This window comes from Impatiens glandulifera, chromosome 5 (assembly GCF_907164915.1).
Source record: "Impatiens glandulifera chromosome 5, dImpGla2.1, whole genome shotgun sequence".
NCBI classification, from domain to species: Eukaryota; Viridiplantae; Streptophyta; class Magnoliopsida; order Ericales; family Balsaminaceae; genus Impatiens; species Impatiens glandulifera.
The window spans coordinates 41,231,525-41,253,438 of NC_061866.1; the positions used below are offsets into that span (position 1 = coordinate 41,231,525).

The following is a 21,914-nucleotide window of genomic DNA, read 5'->3' on the forward strand; positions in this document are numbered from 1 at the left end:
AATCAATACATTTTTTGTCATTTTTTTTACAAGTCTTCTAAATTATTAAGGTGTGCTTAGTAAAAGTTAAACTAGTTAAAGAATCAATACATTTTTTGTCATTTTTTTTACAAGGAGAGACTGATATTAGGGATGACAATGTGCGGATAATCCAGCTCCATTACTTCGAGAATTTTTAATATCATCCCTGATCTGTTCCAAAAAATACCCCCTTACACCGTTCTATCATATTTTCTTGAAAAATATTTATATATATTTTTAAAATTTGATAAAGTTTTATAAATGAATTTTTTTAATGTTATATATTGAAAATTTATATTATTATAAAAAAATAATTTAAAAATCTTATAAAGAATAAATAAATATATTAATAATGTTATATATTTAAATGTATTTATTAGTGTTTCAGATAATTCGAAATTAGAGATAGAAATTGGACACGAACTTTTGCTCTATCGAGTTCAACTTTGCACTACTATTTTGAACTTTTGGTCTATCAAGTCCAACATTGCACTACTATTTTGAACTTTGGTCTATCGAGTGAAACTTTGCTCTATGAAAAGCACATGTTGATGACACTTTTATTTATGTCTATTTATGTCTTTTATGAAAGAATGAAAGAAAAATAGGATTTACATAAAAAACATAAATAAAAGTATTTGTAAAAATTAATGATCATTAACATTAAATAGTTATAATTATTATTATTATTATATATATTAAATAGTTATAATAATAATTATTATTATATATATATATATATATATATATATATATATATATATATATATATATATATATATATATATATATATATGAGACATTAACCTTTTAATATGATTAGATATTATACTTTTTCTTTTAAAAAAAATAAGATTAATATAAAATTTGAACAAAATTAATATATATATATAGAAAATGATAAAATTAATGTAAAATTTGAAAAAATTATTATTATACATAGAGAGAATTCTTATGTATCCATAACTACATCTTCAATTTAACTACCAGTCAAACTAGAAAAAAATCATCTTTCGGAAGAAAAACAGAGTCAGACAAGGAAATCTAATCAACATTCATCCTTAAGGGCATCAAAAGCAATAACCATTAACCTTGGACTGATACTGAAATTCAAGATGGCCTAGCCACCAATAATGCAAATCCAATGCAACAAGAAGCAAATTAAAACAAAACTATAGCCTCCATCGGTTAAAATATAACTCAGCAGAAATGTTTCTGCCTATGAAAAATCGAATCCCAAAACAACAATGAAAGAGACATGCTGCTTGCGGGTTGGTTCTATAATAATATCCTACACATGCTATCTGAACTTAATAACTCACAATGATTACAAATTCGGAGATTGATTTATTGATTTCGATACCAAAATTATTGTCGAGAGATGAGTCAGAACCACGAAAAACTATATATTATCAGTAGTCCATGCCCATACCACCACCACCCATTGGTGAACCTTCCTTGTCATCCTTTGGAAGTTCAACCACTATTGCTTCTGTGGTTGTCATTAGCGATGTCACACTGCAAATCATTCAAGTTGGCAAACTTTATTATTATCAAATCATAAAAGAAATATAGAAACTATTCCATTTCATTTAAGAGTGATAGATCTTCTTCAGCTAACTTACCTAGCAGCATCAACCAAAGCTGTTCTGATAACCTTCAATGGATCTATGATTCCAGCTTTAACCATATCAACATATTCACCTAGTAGTAGTTAATTGACAATTAAATCAGATAACAAGTTTTAAAAGATTCAATGGTGTAGTTTTAAGGTAAATGAAGTCAACACAAAAAAAGGAGAATTTTTTTTACTGACCTTTGGCTGCATCATAACCAAGATCAGGGTTGTCTTGTTCTAGTAGTTTACCAACAATGACAGCACCCTCAACTCCAGCATTACAAGCTATTGTGTAAACTGGTGTCTGCGTATTTTTCCAGTTCAAACATCATTATGAGTATGTGTTGCAACTTTGCAAATTAGGCAAAACACTAGCATGTGAAATCAAATGTATTTTGGTTGTTAATTTTAAGCACCAACCTACCTTTAAAGCATTCTGAATAATTTGAACACCAATCTTCTGATCAAAGTTTGCTGTTGGCAGTTTGTCCAATTCTTTCGATGCATATAGAAGAGCAACACCACCACCTGAATATTAAAAAGTTGATCATTCTCCTCTTCTGTTTATTTTTTTTCTAACTTTTGAATTTCTTCTCAAAGAATAATCATAAAAACATCTGAAACCATGGCCTCTTTGTATGACTTAGGCGATATCTCGTCTAGATCCAGATTCATATAAAGAATCTGACAAAAAGCAATAAAATGTTTACAAAATGGGCCCTACCTGGCACAATTCCTTCTTCTACGGCTGCCTTTGTAGCATTAAGAGCATCTGTGACTCTATCTTTCTTTTCACCAACTTCAGCTTCACTAGCACCACCGATCTGCATGACAATAAGCAAGTTTTATAATACATATTATAAGGAGGCACACATGATTATGAGAGTGAGCCAGACCGACCTTCAGTACAGCAACCCCTCCAGAAAGCTTTGCTAATCGCTCTTGCAATTTCTCTTTGTCGTAATCAGATGTGCTTAATTCAATTGCCGATCTTATCTGTTCAGATCTTTCTTCTATGGCTTTCTTGTCACCAGCACCATCAAGAATAATTGTATCATCCTTAGATACAGTGATCTGAAAAAACAATCTAAAATTTTAATAAAATTTTCTCAAAGAAACACAATGGTGATTTAGAAACACTCTTACCTTTTTGCATGCACCAAGTGAAGTCAACTCCACATTCTCCAGGTTCATACCAAGTTCTTCAGTTATTACCTAGAACCGCAAACATAAGATGAATTAGCAAACTATTCTATTACTCTTAACGTCAAATGTAACAACACAATAAGTGAATGAACCTACTTCACCCCCTGTGAGAGTGGCAAGATCTTGCAGGCAAGACTTTCTGTTCTCCCCAAAGCCAGGGGCCTTGATGGCACAAACCTACAAAATGAAAACTTAGCATGAGAAAAATTTACAACTTTCAAACAAGGACTTACTTCATCAATCAAAAATCATCAACTAAAATATCCTTACTTTATTTTTATAATATCCAATTAAGTCATTTAACCCAAAAAATCCAATTTTCATCAAACAAAGCTTTTTCGCAGAAAAAAATATTTTTTTTCTTTTCAAAAATTTCATTAGACAAGCTCTAGAGTGACTATATTTAATAACACAAACCTTAATCCCAGCGCGTAATTTATTCAAAATAAGAGTTGCCAAGGCTTCACTCTCAACATCTTCCGCGATAATCAGCAATGGCCTTTGTCTCTGAGGAAACAAAACAATTGACTTGTCAGCAACACAACCCTTGGGAAAGTAATAATATATAGCTATAACAAGCATTAGATTGTAAGGAGAGATCAACAAACCTTCAAAGCTAACTCAAGAACTTTGACAACAGCATTCAAATTTGATATTTTCTTCTCATGGATAAGAATCAAAGGATCTTCTAATTCCTGTCAAAAGAAATTAAGCGTGAGATTTGAGGCAAAAGAAAAGACATTTTCATCTCAAATTTCTCAGGGGCAGCAGAAGAATATCCTTACACATTTCTGATTCTTCTGGTTTGTGATGAAATATGGGGATATGTAACCTCTATCAAGTTTCATCCCCTCGACAACTTCCAATTCATTAAACAATGTTTTTCCATCCTACAAGATTAAAACAGAAACATAAAATTAGTAATTTGGCTAAATTGTCAAGAAGAATGTAAATAAGAGCATAGAGGTGCTGAACACAATCTTTGTATCATTATCAGATTATTTTTTGGATAATAGTGTGATTTTAATTGCTTCATTTGCTATACAAATCAATTTTTATATCATGAACCAAATTGTACTGTAATTTTTTGCTTCAGTTGGTATAGAGATTTTTGCATTACTTTTTAGATCAATGATTTTTTACGAACACAACATATGTAGATTTTTTCTGAATTTGATCATGAAAAAAATTTATACCAAAACAGACCATTCACAAGTTGAAAACAAGACATGCCTGAATGGTGATCACACCCTCCTTGCCAACTTTCTCCATAGCCTTAGCTATCAGCTCACCAATTTCCCTTTCACCATTAGCAGATATGGTTCCAACCTATAGAGGTCAATCAAAGATGAATAATTTCTTACAAACACATTATTACTAGATATTTCCATCTCATTCTTCGACATTAGTTCATGTTATAGATATTTTCAACAGACCTGTGCTATTTCTTCAGAAGTAGCAATCATCCTTGCTCTGCTCTTCAAGTTTGTTACAACAGAATCAACAGCCATGGAAATACCCCGTCTTAGGTCCATGGCGTTCATACCAGCTGCAACAGATTTGCAGCCTTCTGCGAATATCGCGCGGGTAAGTACTGTAGCACAAGTGGTTCCTGCAAGGATATTGAGAATTATCATATATGGGTTAACACAGGCAAGTGAAGGGGGAAATGGCCATAAAGAATTACATCCACATCATTCAAAGTGAAAGAGTCTTACCATCACCAGCGGCATCATTTGTCGCATTGGCAACCTGTTTCACTAAACTTGCACCAATATTCATGACTTTGTCGCTGAACTCAATACTCTTTGCAACCGTTACACCATCTTTTGTCACTTTGGGAGCACCATAACTCTGCTCAATCACCACGTTGCGACCCTGCAATTTAACAAAAGCAAACAAATATGCTCAAAGACCTTATCGAGGAACACCCAAGCCTTGTTTGATGTGGATTATTAGAAACTATTTTTTTTTAAAAACACTATCCAATCAACCACACTTCTACAGTCTCAAATCATCAACCAAAATACTCTCCATTTTATAAACTCTATTTATTACTCGTTACTTGTTTGGTCATCATAAAAGTAAAGGTAGAATGGTGTCATTTAACTTAAAACACAGATTGATGCATCAAACGGTATTATTTGTATGTAACATAGATCATTCAAACAATCCATTACTAAACAAGACCCCCAGACTCCACCATAATCCTGCCCTAAAAAATTAAAACAATTCCTTTACCTCTACATCTAAGCAGCTACATACTCAACAATGATAAGAAGGCAATAGGATTCTTTTCAACAGGAAAATGGACAACTGCTGGTAAATATAAGTTATGTGTGTTTGACATTCATACAGTAGAATAAGTAACATACTCAATATAACAAATTCATCATCAAACACGTAAAAGTGCATCTCAACTTAATACAATCCCTGAAACAAACAACTAAAACAAAAACATTTAAGAATTACCTTTGGTCCCATGGTAACTTGAACGGCATTAGCAAGCTCCTCAACACCTTTTAACATCAAAGCACGAGCTTCAACTCCAAACTTAATTTCTTTTGCTGCATAGTTTCTGCTGCAATTCAATCTCCCACTGATCTGCATTTCCCAACAAGAAGACACCATATATACTTATAACGACGGAAAGAGGAGTAAATTAAGCTTGAAAATACAATACATCAAAAAGGAAGAAAGGGTCTAGAGATATTCACCTGCTGATTGAAGTTCCTGGCGATCCTGTATTTGGAACCCAAAAGAAAAAACTGCTTGTTAGAAATATGAAGGCGGAAGATTAACAACTAGAGCAAGAAATGATGATAGTTTCACCATTGTAAGATACAGATTGTTGAAACTTACCGGGCCTTGGAGGCAAGGTTTGAGGCAAAGCGGTACATGATGTTAGAAAACTAAAAGAAAGAAAGAAAGACTGTTTCTTGGAGGAAGAGAGAGAACAAAATGGAGAAGAAACTGGTCTGAGAGAAATGGGTTATAAGAAGTAGAGAGAAGGGTCTAGAAGAAGAAGAAAGCTCTAGGGTTTTAACCAAGAGTGGGTTTAACGGCTGGGTTTTGTCAAAGCCGCCCTATTTCTCTCTAGGGTTTTAGATCCATTAACCCATTTTCTTCAACCCCTCCATAATCCCTATTCATTTATTTTCATGCAATCATGCAAATGAATGTGAAAAAATAAATTGTATCTCAAATGATTTAAAAGTTATTTTATTTTATTTAGTAATGGAATTTAAATTGATATTGTGTTTTTTCTTCTGTTTAATTGGATCAACAATTTTATAATACTAATAACATTAGAAATTATTGGTGGGTCGTTTATCGTTTATTTTTATAATTTATACAATTCGATTGTCTGGTCGATTTTCGACGATAGACCCACTCATGAGGACAAAAGGGAAATCCTTTTTTGAAAGAAAAAAATAGAGCTCGAACAGTACAAAAATCCACTAACCCGCGGGAAAGTGGAGGAAAAACCCATCCAATTGGATGGGGACGCCTCGGTCATTCGGACAGTTAAGGCCCCCTTCGATTGGATCTGCTTTCTGGTTTAGTCTAGTGCTTTAGTTCCTTAATGTAGCGGGAGGGCTTATTGGCTTTACATAGTCCAAAAAGTGCGTGCTAAAAATATAGAAATTAATTATACTATCGTCGGGACAAAACAAGAAGTGAGGTGAGGCAAGACTTTTTAAGTAGACTAATTGAATGTCCGGAAACCTTTAAGAAGATAAAGATAAGATAACTAGTCAAATTACACTAAGACCTTACAACTATTATATCTTTTCTTGTCTTTGATTCTTTCTAGATTGTTTATTCTTATTCATTATACGCCACGAGAAAGCCAAAACGAATCCGTGTTTACACCATCCTTAACAGCAAACTAGATATGTTTAACATATCTGAAATTGTTTTTTAATTTTCTAATATAATGAGTCACTAAAATAGATATTTGAAATTAGGGAATGAGACCTTCTTATATGTATATCTTAATATTTTGTGAGTTTCTTAAATTTGTATTATATATATATATATATATATATATATATATATATATATATATATATTATCTATTAGTCAAACACTTTACACCTATTAAGTCTTGTGACGAGCTTTTATAAAATTTTGACAAAATTTTTAATTAATAAGCTAAAAGTTGTTTTGTCAGAACTCATTTCTCCTAACTAGATGACGTTCGTACAAGATAGACAGATTACCGACGTTTCTCTCATTGTAAATGAGTGCATTGACTCTATTATTAGAAAAAGAGGACGAGATGTTTTTGTAAACTTGATATCGAAAAAGCATTTGATCACGTTAGTTGAAATCTTCTATTTTCTCTCATTGAGAAGATGAGTTTTGGAGTGAAATGAAGGAGGTGGATTAAAACTTGTGTTATTGAATCTAAGTTCTCAATTCTTATCAATGATACGGTATGTGAGTTTTTTCAAAAACTTGAGAGGGCTTAGACAAAGGGATCATTTATCACCTCATTTTAATTGTAGTTATGGATAGTTTTACAAACTATTCGAGAGCGCCATCTACGCTAGTTTTTTCATGGGAATTAATATAGGAAAGACGAGAAGACTCAACTACATATTTCACTTACTTTTTGCTGATTACACTATTTGTCTTACTAAACCTACAACATAAAACTTTCATTCTCTTCGAAAAATTCTTATTATTTTTTAGACATGCTCGGAGTTGAAGATTAATAAAGAAAAGCCTGAACTTTTTTTCATCGGTAACGTTCATAACATCAGTCATTGGCCAAAATTATGGAGTTTAGAATTGGTTATCTCCCATAAAAATATCTCGACTTCCCTCTCAGCGTCAAATTCAGTTGCAATAATATTTGGAATTCTATCATCGAGAAAATGGGAAACAGGTTGACTCTTTGGAAGAGCAAACTTCTCTATAAAGGCAACATGTTGGTCTTCATTAAGAACTCCCTCGCCACAATCCTAACATTCACTATGTCACTCTTCTCTAGGGATGTTCATCTGTTCAGTTTTTAGGTTATTCGAGTTCCTCGGTTCATTTTATTTTTGGAATAAATGAGAATTAGAATAACTCAAAATTCAGTTGCAATAATATTTGGAATTCTATCATCGAAAAAATGAGAAACAAGTTGACTCTTTGGAAGAGCAAACTTCTCTATAAAGGTAACATGTTGGTCTTCATTAAGAACTCCCTCGCCACAATCATAACATTCACTATGTCACTCTTCTTTAGGGATGTTCATCTGTTCAGTTTTCGGGTTATTCGAGTTCCTCGAAACATTTTATTTTTGGAATAAATGAGAATTAGAATAACTCAAAATAAATTGCACTAGTTGGGAATTGAACCCGAGTCTGTACCGTGGCAAGGTACTATTCTACAACTAAACCACTTGTGCTTTTCTTTCTTTTTTCTTTTATTATTAAATCTTGAATTCAAAATATTCTAATTTGATTATTTTGAACTTTTTCTTAAGCTAAGTTTAGAAGAATAAATAACAAAAAATGAATTCGGTTTTCAGTTTGGTTTTCGAGTTGAAATCCAAACTCGAAACCAATTCGAAAACCGTATTTGAATTCGAATTGGTTTGAAATTTAATTCGAAAACCGAAAATGAAATTCGAATTCGGTTTATTCGAATTCGGCGAATTCAATTTTGGTCGGATATTCGGTTCAGACCAAATATTGAACACCCCTACTCTTCTCTATCTCTGCATCGATGGCTAGTAGAATGTACACAATCATTAAGAATTTCTTTTGGGGCAAATCCAACTCATCTAAAATTACTCAAATGGTGAGATAGAACACAACGAAGCTTAACGTTGTTGATGGCAGACTCGAAATTAAGGACTTCACCCTTTTCAACACTTCGCTCCTTTATAAATGGTGGTAAAGATTTCTCAATGAAAATAATCATCGTCAAGTATGGACTTCGAGATAACAAATGGATGCCTCTTTTTGGAGAAAGTTTATGGGTAAAAGCATACGGGGTTGTATTGATGGAAATTCACTACAACGGTAAATAACAACATGCGAAATTTAACCTTCGTTTGACAATACTTTCCCAAACTGTTTAAACCTGCGAGGAAGCTAACAAATAGGTATGCACAAATGCAATCAACACAACCCTTAAAACAGTGAGTAACTCACCAAGCAAACACACACACAAACAACACAACATTTTTAGCGTGGAAAATCCCTCAATATGTCAAAAACCATGGGACACCTAGTGCCACTTAAAATCCACTACCACCGGTAAGAGAGCAGAAATACAAAGCTTTTTCTAGACAATACTAGAGGAATACAAATTCATCATACCCTTAGAAACATGCACATCAATAAATATGGAAATAATCAAAGAACAAGAAAGGAATAATATCACCAAAATAATTACTACTGTTCCGGCAATGAAACCCCGACCTTCAGGACTTCATAATTCGATCTCCACTGTCCAGAATGTTGGCTCAGAAGTTGTGAAACTACTGTCCAAAAATTAGAAAGATCCAACGGTGCAAACTCCAGCCATCATCAAAACACTAAGACTGGTTCGAAATGAACAGTACCTCCAAACCTTGAAAATTTTCTTTCTTTTCTTTCTTGCTTTTCTCTCTCTTTCTCTTGCTAAAATTTTTGAACACTCTACTCACATATTGCTCCCAAATTATAAGAAGGGTCCAAGATGGGCCTATTTCCTGGGCTTTTCCTCATGGGCTAAGGAAAAAAACTCAACAAATCTTCCCCTTTTTCTGACTATGAGGATGAGTTCGCCATCTCAGCGATCGAACAACACACCTTCAACTTTTCTCTTCCCAATGCCTTTGTCAATATATGTTTCGTTCTCTTATGAAACATGAAATTCTTAGCAAGGTGTATTGCACTTTGATTATCACAAAGAACCACATAGCGTTGTTTCTTGAAGCCAAGCTTCTTCATAAATCTTTTCAACCACAATAGTTCTTTGCAAGCTTTCGTTGTTGTCATATACTCAGCCTCTGTTGTCGATAAGGCCACACACTTTTGTAATCTTGATTGCCTTGAGCTAAATCCGGCCTTGTACACATCATAACATACATCAAGCTACCAACCACTGAGGCATATGGAACTTTATCCATATCTTCAATGTCCTCTTTTGAAGTAGGACAAACTTTATCTGTTAGCTTAAAGTTGGTAGTAAGAGGAAAACTAATCACTTTAGCTTTGTCCATGTTGAACCTACAAAGCACCTTCTCAATATATCGCTCCTGTGATATGTGCAACTTCTTGGCAGCTCTATCTCGAGTGATCTGTACCCCAAGAATCTATTTCGTTGGCCTCAAATCTTTCATTGCAAAAAACTTGCTCAACTGTTGTTTCAACTTAGTAATTCTTCTTGCATTCTTGCCAACAATAAGTATGTCATCAACATAAAGAAATAAGATGATGAGATCATCATCACTAAACCTCTAAAAGAAAACACAATTATCTAAAGTAGTCTTTCGGTAGCCTTGCTCCCCCATAACACACTCAAACTTCTTATACCACTGTCTCGGTGCCTGCTTCAGCCCATATAGACTTTTCTGAAGTCTACACACATAGTCTTCTTTACCTTTCATCTGAAACCCTTCAAACTTCTCCATGTAGATTTCCTTATCCAATTCACCGTGATGGAAAGCAATCTTGACATCCATTTGCTCAACCTCAAGATCAAGACTGACCGCTAAACCAAGAACCACCCGAATAGAACCCATCTTCACGACTAGAGAGAAAATTTCATCGAAATCAATACCCTTTTATGGCTGAATCCTTTGACCACCAATCTAACTTTGTTATCTAGGCTGTGAGGTGAACTCATCGGTCTTCACCTTATAACCCCACTTGTTCTTCAATGCTCTCTTGCCTTTAGGAAATTTTACCAACTCGTAAATATTATTCTTATACAAGGAATCCATCTCATCTTGCATAGCTTCAGCCCATTTTTTCTTGTGCTCATCTTCTATAACTTCTGCATAACACTCAGGCTCCCCCTCATCAGTGAGAAAAATATACTCATTTGTAGAATAGCATACAGAAGGATGACGATCTCTTGTAGTCCGTCTGAGTGGAACACACGGTGGCATGTCTGGAACTGGTAACTCTAAATGAACAACTTCATCTACATCTTGCTCTTGAGCATCAACATCATCAGCACCATGATCATCAATAGGAACATCATCTCCAACCTGTGTGTTAACATGTTGTAGAGGAAATAGATCCAGATCAATAAGATCATCACTATGTTGAGGAATTGTCTTTGTATTCTCAACATCCTTCAAAATCTGATCTTGAATAAAAACAACATCCCGACTTCGAATAAACTTCTTCTAAACTGGATCATAAAGCCTATACCCAAACTCATCATCGCCATAACCGAGGAACGCACAAAGCTTAGACTTCACATCAAGTTTTGACCTTTCATCTTTGGAAATATGCACAAATGTCTTGCATCCAAAGACTCGCAAGTGAATGTAATAAACATCTTTGTCGCTCCAAACCCTGTTAGGAACATCAAACTACAAAGGAACACAATGGGTTAGATTAATAACATGTACCGTCGTGTTCAATGCTTCACCCCAAAAGGAACGCGACAACCCTGCATGTGAAAGTAAACATCTTACTCTTTCAACCAATGTTCTGTTCATCCGCTCTACTAATCCATTCAACTGCGATGTCTTTGGAGGAGTCTTTTGATGTCAAATACCATGCTCTCTACAGTAAGCATCAAATGGCCCAATGTATTCACCTCCATTATCTACCCGAATACACTTGTACTTTTTCCAGTCTCTCTCTCATCTGGGGCATGAAACTGCTTAAACATATCTAAAACTTGATCTTTAGACTTCAAAGTATATAAAACCATACCTTCCGGGAGTGATCATCAATGAATGTGACAAAATATGAGCAACCACAAAGTGTTTTTGTCATCATAGGACCATAAACATCGGAATGAACAAAATCAAGTATGTTCTCTCTTCTATAGGGAGGATGAATCTTGAAGGAAACTCTGTTTTGTTTACTTGCAAGACAATGAGAACACCTCTTCAACTGGACATTATTTACACCTGATAACACTTCCTTCTTTGACAACAAAACTATGCATTTTCCACTCATATGGCCAAGTCTCTTATGTCATATCTCAGTCATGTCAGCATTCTCCACATCATTAACAATGCTATTGGAGATCTTTGGTTGTGCCTCATACAACTTTAAGCACCTTTTATCTCTTGCCACGATCAATGAACCACGAGTGAGTTTCCACAAACCATTACCAAAGTAGCTGTTGTACCCATCATCATCAAGTAAACTTATAGAAATCAAATTTAATATAATATCCGGGACATGTTTTACATTTTATAAAACCAACTCCATCCCAGTATCAAATTTCAAACAAACTTCTCCAATACCAACAACCTTTGATAGCCCACTATTACCCATCTTGACATCCCCAAAATTACCTAGAGTGTAAGATGAATAAAAATATCTTTGTGATGTAACATGACACAAAGCTCCACTGTCAATAACCCAACTCGCCATATCATGTGAAAAGTTCACCAAATCATCATCACAACAAACTAAGAAATCATTAGTGATAGTATTCACTTCAACCTTGTCACCGCTACCATCATCTTTCCTTTGATTTTTGTTTTGGTTGTTGTAGTTTTTCTTATTTTTTCTTTCTTTGTCTGTAGAACTTTTGTGTGTGTCCTTTTTCACCACAATTGTAACACTCAACATTAGCATACTTCCCTTTACCAGAGTTGCTAGTACCACGCTGATTTCTTCTATTATCCAGACCTCTACTTTGACTTCACTCCCGCCTTTCAAAGACCAAGACATCTAATTGTGAAGAGAAACCCTGTGACTTTCTTTTCATCTCTTCATTCATAACACTTCCTTTAGCCAATTCCATGGTGATAATACCATCCGGTGTAGAGTTGGACAAGGATGCCCTAAAAGTTTCCCAAGAGTCTGGTAATGTACCAAGTAGCCATAGACCTTGAATTTCATCATCAAACTTGATACCCATTCCTGAAAGCTGATTCACAATGCTCTGAAATGCATTTAAGTGATTTGTAACAGGAGTGTCATCTCTGTACTGTAACTTGATTAATTTCTTAATCAAGAACAACTTATTGTTCACAGTCTTCCGAGCATACAACTGTTCAAGCTTGTTCCACAAAGTAAGAGCATGTGTCTCCCCAACAATATGATTCAGCACATTATCCTCCACCCATTTCCGAATATATCCACAAACATGTCTATGCAAAATAGTCCATTCTGCATCAGTTTTATTCTCATGTTTATCAGTAGCAAAAATAGGTAAGTAATAATCTTTCACATATAGGATAATCTTCTATTTTTGCCTTCCAAACATGATAATTAGAACCATTCAAATTAATCATTCTACTTGTATTATTAGTTTCTATCGTTCAAAAAAATCAATTCACAAATAAGCAACCAAGACTCTGATACCACTTTGAAGGAAATTCACCACAATGGTATACAATGAAATGCAGAAAAAAAATTCACCTTGATTATTATTTTTAGATCTTATTTACGTTTAAAATTCTTATTATTTTCTTATTTATTATTTTTTTTTTTTTTTTTTTTTCCTTTTGTAACGTTTGAACATATGCATGAATGACAATTATGAATATCTAAAATCTCACCCTAAAGAAATTATAAAATTGTTGGATCTTTATCACTATAATTTCATTTATGATAAATTTATCTTGTTATTTAATACCTAAATTTTCATTTAATTGTTTTGATTTTATCAATATTATTTTGTAATTTTTTTTTATAATGTACCTCATTATTTATTTAAATGAATGATAATTAATTATTTTTGAATTTTGATTTAAGTGTAGAAATTTTTATATAATAATTTTAAGTGCAAACTCGTCACATTTGTGAAAATTTTACTTCATTTATAGTTTATAAAAATATGAATATACCTATCATATTAGTTTAATTACAAAATTTATTTTATTTAATAAAATTACTAAAAAATAATTTTATATAATTACAAACCAATACAAAAATAAATAAATTAAAATATTATCTTATAAAACTTGTAACCAGTTATTTAAATTTGCAGCTTTTATTTGAAATAATAATTTAGAAAATATGACCTTAATAGTATAAGAGTTTAAGGTAATATTTACTATAAAACATAGGTTAATACAAGAGCAATAAACTAAAATAACAGTCCTGTGACCTAGAAAAGCGTGACGGCATCTCTTTGATCCAACCTCGCTAAAACTGATTCATCAGAAAGGCGGAAGAGAGAGATTGATCGAGGAGAGAGAAGATGACGGAAGCCGCGATAAGGAAGAAGCCTGGTATGGTGAGCGTCAAGGATATGCCGCTCCTTCAGGACGGACCGCCGCCGGGAGGTTTTGCTCCTGTGCGATTCGCTCGCCGGATCCCTAACAAGGGACCGAGCGCCGTCGCCATGTTTCTAGCTGTCGCCGGTAGTTTTTCGTGGGGAATGTATCAGGTTGGACAGGGAAATGCTATCCGAAGGTCATCATCTCATCAAATTAACATTTCTGAATGCGTTTTGTTGATTAAATGTGTGTATTGAATGTATTCGTGTTTAGATTGACCTAAATTGACTTTGTTTTTTATAGATTAGGATAATTTATAGTTATTGATCTTTAGATGTTCATTATATGATTGATTAGGGTTTGAAGTGATTGTACTTAAGGCGAGATCTAATTGGTTGATTCTGTTCTAAACCTGGTCCTGATTGTTGTTACTGTTAACAAGTATGATATGTATGTGATATCATTCTTCTTACATTTTCTACACAAACTTAAACCTTAACCAATACTATCAAGCTTCTTAGGATTTATGCAGCTCAGTCAAGGGATGTCATATCATTTGAATGGCACAAACGTGCTAAAATGTAATCAAAATGAATCTGGAAGTATTGAGTGTATGACATGAAGATAATGCTGATTCCTTCGGTTCATTCTATTGATGTGTTGCAAATAGGCATTGTTATTCTGAGCTATGTGCCGATAAATTTGCAGTGAGGATCAAGAGGGATTTACTAGTGTAGCGAAAGGTTTGTAATTTCATTTCCATATGGTTGATCCTGTGATCTGCTGCAAACTGCCTTGAGTGCCATTGTAGAGAGATTCAAGATAATGCTACTGTTTTAACTGTTTTGTGCTTCCTAGTTTTTGTTGGAGATGTAGATTTGTTAATTTTACGTTTTGCTGCTATACCCTTGTATGCAATTTTAACATATAAAGAAAAGATTGAACTAGGATGCCAGATCTGAATCTTCATCTAAAATCTGAATGAGATCTGTACTGTAATAATCATGTTTCCGTGTGTGATCATTGTTGTTATGACATGCTAATATTGTGAGATTATGTAGGGGACTTAAAGAAGAGAAGTATAATGCTCGAAAAGCTATAATTCCTATGCTTCAGGCCGAAGAGGACGAAAGGTAATAAGTTGTCTTTATATATACCAACTGGACAGAAAAAGAAAAGTGGTAAAAGGTGGGTTTTTTTGTTTATTGAAACTTGCAGATATGTGAAGGAGTGGAAGAGCTATTTGGAATATGAGGCTAGAATAATGAAAGATGTGCCTGGCTGGAAAGTGGGTGAGAATGTTTATAACTCTGGACGATGGATGCCTCCAGCAACTGGGGAACTCCGACCTGATGTCTGGTAAAGAATCGGGCCTCAAAAGAAAAGTGGTGTAGTTGTTGGCAGCTTGCTTGCTTGATGCATTTTTTCTGGGATTATTATCGATAGTCTTTTTACGTTTTTGTGGGAACTTGTTCAAGGCAAATAAAATTACATTTAAAAAGGAATGTGGATGTGCATTTGCTTCATAAGTTTGGAAACTGTCTTCTTATATTGCCAATGACTCTGTTCACTTTGTGTAAGTGTTTATGGATATATTTTTATTTATGAGCACAAATATATCTCATCTTTAATGAAATTTGTGTTCAGTTTGATTGATAATGAGCTTATTTTGTAAATTGGTATTGTCGGGTTATGATTGTTAAAGTTAAAAAACTCGATTTGCACTTTCATTAAACAAAATTAAAGTTCAACATATAAGCGATTTGCACTTTCATTAAACAAAATTAAAGTTCAACATATAAGATAGAACAAGCACGAAGAAAATATCAGATTTCTAAAGTGGCTGAAAAGATGCACGTTCAAACTTTTGATGTTTGGATTTTCTAAATCTCGAACAACTAAACGATTTCATTCTGTTTGACCGATTTTTGGTCGTAGCAAATGAAACATTTCATTAGAAGTAACTAATGCTACAATGTTTAGGGTTAAAAGGTATTAAGAAATACAACTACAAATGTTGTCAAAGTTCATCATCTTCATCTTCTTCCCTATCTAAACCATCATCAATATTATCATCATCGTCTTCATCATCGAAGTCCAATTTCTTCATTTCCATAACCACATCCTGCACACCCAAAACCAAAGCATCTTTCGCGGTTTTCACAGCATCCATCACTTGAACAATAACTCCGCTCTCCTCTTTCCTCTTGAAACATGATTTTTTCGAAAACTTATCAGCCGCTCTTCTCTTAGCTTCCCTTTGATGTAACTTATCAATATACTTCTCATGCAATGCCTTATTCTTAACCTGCTTAAGAACCGGAGGACTCACAAGACTTGCTGCTGAATCTCCTCCCAAAGGCGAAACATATTCATCAAAAGCAAGTGTTTGAGGAATCAGCTCATCAACGCAATCCTGCTTTAGAGATTTAGCGACGGCTGAGCCTTCAAGGACAGAGAATAAGTCCGTCTCATTCTTTTGATCCTCAAGGCGATGCTGCTGTAGTAGTTTTCTAACCTCTTTCTGTGCGTTATTTTTCTTTATTATACTCTTTCTTGGCTTTTTTCCTACTGGGCTCAGAAAACTTGAAGTCGTAATTGGGAGAGACGGCGTTTTGGCTGGGTTTATTATTCTCAACTGCCTCTTGGGACGGGGAAGGGGAGTAAAATGGTCAGCCTGGACTTTGTCAAAACAGTCTTGAGCGGACTTACCAACCACCTGCAACATTCGGAATATTGTTTAGAGATCGAATTCAAAATAAATCCCTTTGAAAGTTGTATGATTTAAGCAATTAAGTTCACACATTTAGTTTTCCATGAACCGGAAATTGGATTGCGAGAGCAACTAATATTCATAACTCATTTGGGATTGTCTGGAAATACTTTTTGTTTATGTATCTAGATCTACACAGAAAACTGCCAATAATTGTTACTTAATATCAATTAATTATTTAAATTCTGTTCAAATTGAGCTAAAAAAAATATTAAGGGCTTGTTCCACTTGGGTTATATGAATTTATTCTCAAATAAACCACTATCTTATCATCAGTTATATTGTTCAAATCATTAAAAAGAATACACTTTAAACTGGTTATTTGAATTGGGATGTGGACCGGGTTATTTAAAAAAATCCTATTTGGAAGAACAAGCCCTTAGCTATAAAATCTGGCTTAATTAGGTAAGCCATGAATAACTTAACACATCTAATAAGAGCATCCAAAAGACATCTGTAACCCTAAAATTAATCAACTTATGTCGTTACAAGGGTAAAATAACCTTTAAGCATATTCACGACATTAGTTCTACATTTAATCAAATCAATTTACATACTAAGTACTTAAAATGTACATATTTATTCATCCTTTACTTCCCAAATACCTTTAACTCGTTCGGTACATACAATGTAAGAATCTATTCATCATTTACTTTTAACTCAATCAACTCAATCAGTAGTTAAAATTCAGTATTCAATGCTTTATTTCAATTTATCAAACAAAAAAGGCGCAAAGAAGAGAAAATTACCAGCTTAGCAACCTTCTTCCAGAAATGCGGTGTAGGCTTCATAGCAAAATAAGCTTTCTGCAATGCCTGCTCCTGATCATCGGTCCAAGACTCAATCACCCCATGACTTTCCTTCACTTCATTCCTTTTCCTTTTAACCCCAATTGTTTTTCTTACTTCAATATTAGTATCCTTATCCATCATTTGACCTGTCTCGACATCTGCCAAAGAGACTGGACATTTCCCCTTTCTCTTATTTTCTTCACCAGGACCCTTCTTCCTCTCGTCTATGCATTTGTCTGCTGAAGAAGCCAGAGAAGTCCCCTCAGAATCATCACCCTTTTTCTTACATGAGCCACGTATCAATCTCTTCTCTAGTTTGTATGAACAGTTGTTCTCACCAGCCTTGATTATACTGCCCTTTCTTCTGTCACCAAGAGATTGATTGTCCAAAGGAGTGTTTAATTCAGCATTGCAAACACTGGTTGGATCCTTGATGGAAAACCTAGGGGACCGCCGCAGACAAAGTCCTGTATGAGATTTCGGGGGAGCAGTTGCCTTCATTTCAGATTCTTTACATGACTGTGAAGATCTTTGTGCACAACGTTTAAGGGTTTTCTTCATAGCATCCTTTTCTACAACAAGGAGTGGAGTGGAAAACCTAGGGGACCGCCGCAGACAATGTCCTGTATGTGATTTTGGGGAAGCAGTTGCAAGCATTTCAGATATTTTACATGATTGTGAAGATCTTCTTGCACATTGCTTAAGAAGTGGAGTTTTTGGATGAACCTCATTAGGTATTGAGATCTGTTGATCTTTGGCTGCTTTGTTAAGAAGTCTCGGAGATCTTCGAGGAAGTACAACGGATTCCTCTTCACAATTGAAATTAATTCTTTGATGAATCTTCATGAACAGTTTGAGAGGTTTAATAATCACGATTCACCAATTTCTTTATTTCTTAACGAAAGAAACTATAAAAGTACAAATACTTCTGCTGAAGTAAGGAAATGCTTGAACACATCAATCACGCAATTCATCTTTTCACGTATAAATGTTGAACTTAACTCGAATTTGAAGGAATTCAATCATATAGGTATAGAATCATCAACAAGTCAAAAGTTCATTGCTGAAAGTAAGGCCAACCTGCAAGTATCATAGTGTTGTACAGGGGATGTTATGGCCGACGTCCGGTAGTGGTCGATAAGATTGTTCGTCGGAGAAGAATACTGAAGGTGCTGAGACTGTGATGTTGCCGGTGAGGTCGTCGGGGATCCGCCGGCCGGTTGTTGACGGATCTCGGCGCGGGAGGTTGCCGACTAGATGGTTTTAGGGTTCAAGCGGAAATGTATTTTTTTCATTTCTTTTTTTCTTTTGCTAGGAGCTATTTGATTTTTGAGAAAGAAAATATAAAATGGTCTATAAACTTTGTAAGTGTATTCAATTTTAACCTTGTGTTTTTTCTTTAAAAAACATATAAGATAAACTTAAAAGAAAATGAGTGCTTATTCGAGTTATCATCGATTTTTTATAATTTTTATTTATTTTTAAATAAATTTAAAAACTGAATAAAATATTGAAATTCGAATTTTGTGAATTTATATTCGGTCGAATATTCGATTTAGACCATATATTAAACACACCTACACAATTCACAATTATACTATTTATTATAATAATTATACTGGTATCTTTTTTACATTCAATATTAACAAATTTTAGGGATTATAGTTTTATAAACTTGAAAGGGCTAACGATTTACCTCATTTTAATCTATAATAAAATATATAATTATTTAATTATATCTAATAAAATATATAATATATAATTAAAATAAATAATAAAAAAATAAATTCGGTTTAATTTCGAATTAAACCCAACCAAAAATCAAACTGAAAATCGTATTTGAATTTGTAACGTCTAAAAACGCTCGACATTTTAAAGCGTTAATTCGACTAATAATTTTGTCTCATAATTTACATTCCTCTCGAATCCCAAGTGGGATGAAGAACCAAAATGATAGACTAAACTAGAGTCTAACTTAATGTCGATTTCATTAAATCTCATAACTTACATTCCTCTCGAACCTCGTAAAACGAAATGAGAGTACAACTTCTTCGGAAGTCATTTCGTATAAAATGAGGTGAGAAACCTAAGATTTAATGATATCTGTAAGCACTAAAAATCTACCTACTCAATTTATAAATTTTAAAAATAATTAATTTTGATTATTTGAATAAATAAAATCAAAACAATTAACCCCAATGCCAAAGCCTAATTAATTAAGGAAAATTGACAAAGAAAATAAATAAAATTATTTGGGATAAATGTTAGTACTCATTTTATCTCAAATTAATTTTAGAAAAATTAAAGTGATTAAAATAAATAATTTAGAATAAAATATGGTACCCATTTTATTCCCAAAAATTATTTATTTAAATCAAAAATATATATAAAAAAAATTGACAAAATATTTGTCATATGTATTTTAAATATTTTGAGTCCTTAAGGTTTTAAAATAAAAATTAAATCTACAATCGAGTGTAACCGAAATTCGGGAGAATGACTACAGCTGAAACTACAGATATCAGATGAGCGCTGGATTGTCATCCAACGCCCAAGAGTTGTCCGTGTGGCCCACTACAAAGGAATGAACGCGCGCCGACGCCACACAGGATAGTTAACGCCCCATTAGCTAAAATGCAACGGAGCGCTCGATCATGGACGAAACACAACATAACGCTAACAGAACGCTCCGTGTTTGCCAAATACACCCAAAACAACGTAGTTTTGCCTACGGCCGTTGTCTTCGTCGTGGTCACCGAAAGGATAACAATAAACATCTTTGATTTTTCAAAGATGGAACTCTACGTGATCATCCTACCACGATGATCATTTCCCCTACGTCTGTAGTCATCATTGATGCCTATTCCGACAACTGACTAGAAAAAAGACAAAATGCCATTAATGACTTTTGACTAATTCAAGCCACTTGGCTACCTCAACCAAATTCGGGAGGCTATGAATAGCATCCCTTGATGATTCCGAAGCCAAGAGAAATGATCTCCAGCTCTCAATTGAGATTTACAAGAAATCTGCCATTAAAGCTCAAATTTTCGGCTTTTATGAAATTTTCGTATAAGACCTTAAAACTTGGATTCAGTCATCCAGAAAGCTTCCTTAAGGTCTAAGAAGTGTTCTTCAATACTTGGTAAGCTTATAATCACTCTTTAATTCATCCAATTTAAAATTCAAATTTTTATATTTCAATTTTCATAATCTTGTATGTTGTCTAGTTGTTGGATTTTATGATTGGAAATCGATCTAAGGATCAATTACAATCTTTCTAGGATCGATCAATCGATATAAAACGGAAAAATCCAAATTTAAATTTTGAAAAAATTAAAAAATGAGTTTTTTTTCTTTGGCTAATCCTCAGAACAACCGTTTACAAAGCTTCTTAACGATTTTCTAATGATGTTAGAAAACTATATGGATCATGTTGATCCATCCCGATCATTTTTTATCAAAACAAAAAATTTCAACGTAATTGAAAATTTCCAGTTCTTGAATTGGTCCAAATGAACAACTAGTGTTCATTTTTTGGTACCAATCAATCATATGAAGCATAAAGAAGCTATTTGCAAACTCATTTTATTTCATTACAATCTAAAACCAAAAAACCCGATTTTAGTCCCTAAACTATTTTGATAAAATTGAACATCATCCAGGTTGAATAGAACATTGAGATGATGTTCATAATGTTCTTGAGAGCTTTGTGAAGCTACTCAAACCCTTCGATAAAAGAATCCAGCCTCCATCAAAATTACAAAACCTGCATTTTGATGTTCTTGAGGACCGACAGGTCCAACTAGGGCCGAGAGATCCGACCGAGGATCTTCAGCAAGGACCGAGAGGTCCGATCGATGTACTCATTCAGGACCGAGATGTCCAACCAATTTTCTTCATTTAAGACCGAGAGGTCCGACCGAAGATTTTTATATCCGACCGAGAAATTGAACATAGGACCGAGGAGTCTCGCACCCGACCGAGAACTCCCGAAGCCAGAATTGATGACCTCCACCAAGGATCGAAGCTTCCGACCGAGAAGTCAAACCTAGGATCGAGGAATCTCGCATCAGACCGAGAACTCCTAAACCTAAGATTGATGACCTCTACGTAGGACCGAAGCATCCAACCGAGAATTCTAGCACA

General features: G+C 34.1%; 3 protein-coding genes across 4 annotated transcripts; 1 reads left to right on the plus strand and 2 right to left on the minus strand.

The window, feature by feature from the left end:
- Positions 1–1,182: 1,182 nt before the first annotated feature.
- Positions 1,183–5,914, minus strand: LOC124938131 (chaperonin CPN60-2, mitochondrial). The gene is made up of 17 exons (XM_047478507.1): positions 5,708–5,914; positions 5,563–5,587; positions 5,318–5,449; positions 4,564–4,723; positions 4,282–4,457; positions 4,079–4,174; positions 3,631–3,735; positions 3,454–3,540; positions 3,263–3,352; positions 2,942–3,022; positions 2,786–2,854; positions 2,540–2,713; positions 2,364–2,463; positions 2,064–2,167; positions 1,838–1,943; positions 1,647–1,725; positions 1,183–1,539 (listed from the first exon to the last, which is right to left on the minus strand). The coding sequence occupies exons 1-17, from the start codon at positions 5,743–5,745 to the stop codon at positions 1,434–1,436; spliced, it is 1,728 nt and encodes a 575-aa protein (XP_047334463.1). The 5' UTR covers positions 5,746–5,914; the 3' UTR covers positions 1,183–1,433.
- Positions 5,915–14,107: 8,193 nt separating this feature from the next.
- Positions 14,108–15,853, plus strand: LOC124938373 (NADH dehydrogenase [ubiquinone] 1 alpha subcomplex subunit 13-B). The gene is made up of 3 exons (XM_047478797.1): positions 14,108–14,397; positions 15,263–15,334; positions 15,420–15,853. The coding sequence occupies exons 1-3, from the start codon at positions 14,183–14,185 to the stop codon at positions 15,562–15,564; spliced, it is 432 nt and encodes a 143-aa protein (XP_047334753.1). The 5' UTR covers positions 14,108–14,182; the 3' UTR covers positions 15,565–15,853.
- A 302-nt stretch (positions 15,854–16,155) lies between these two features.
- Positions 16,156–19,086, minus strand: LOC124937510. Of its 2 annotated transcripts, XM_047477777.1 has the most exons (3): positions 18,846–19,083; positions 17,724–18,605; positions 16,156–16,920 (listed from the first exon to the last, which is right to left on the minus strand). In XM_047477777.1, the coding sequence occupies exons 2-3, from the start codon at positions 18,420–18,422 to the stop codon at positions 16,222–16,224; spliced, it is 1,398 nt and encodes a 465-aa protein (XP_047333733.1). In that variant the 5' UTR covers positions 18,423–18,605; positions 18,846–19,083; the 3' UTR covers positions 16,156–16,221. The 2 variants fall into 2 exon arrangements, with proteins under 2 accessions (XP_047333733.1, XP_047333732.1); XM_047477776.1 differs by having other exon boundaries at positions 17,724–19,086.
- Between the last annotated feature and the right edge of the window lie 2,828 nt (positions 19,087–21,914).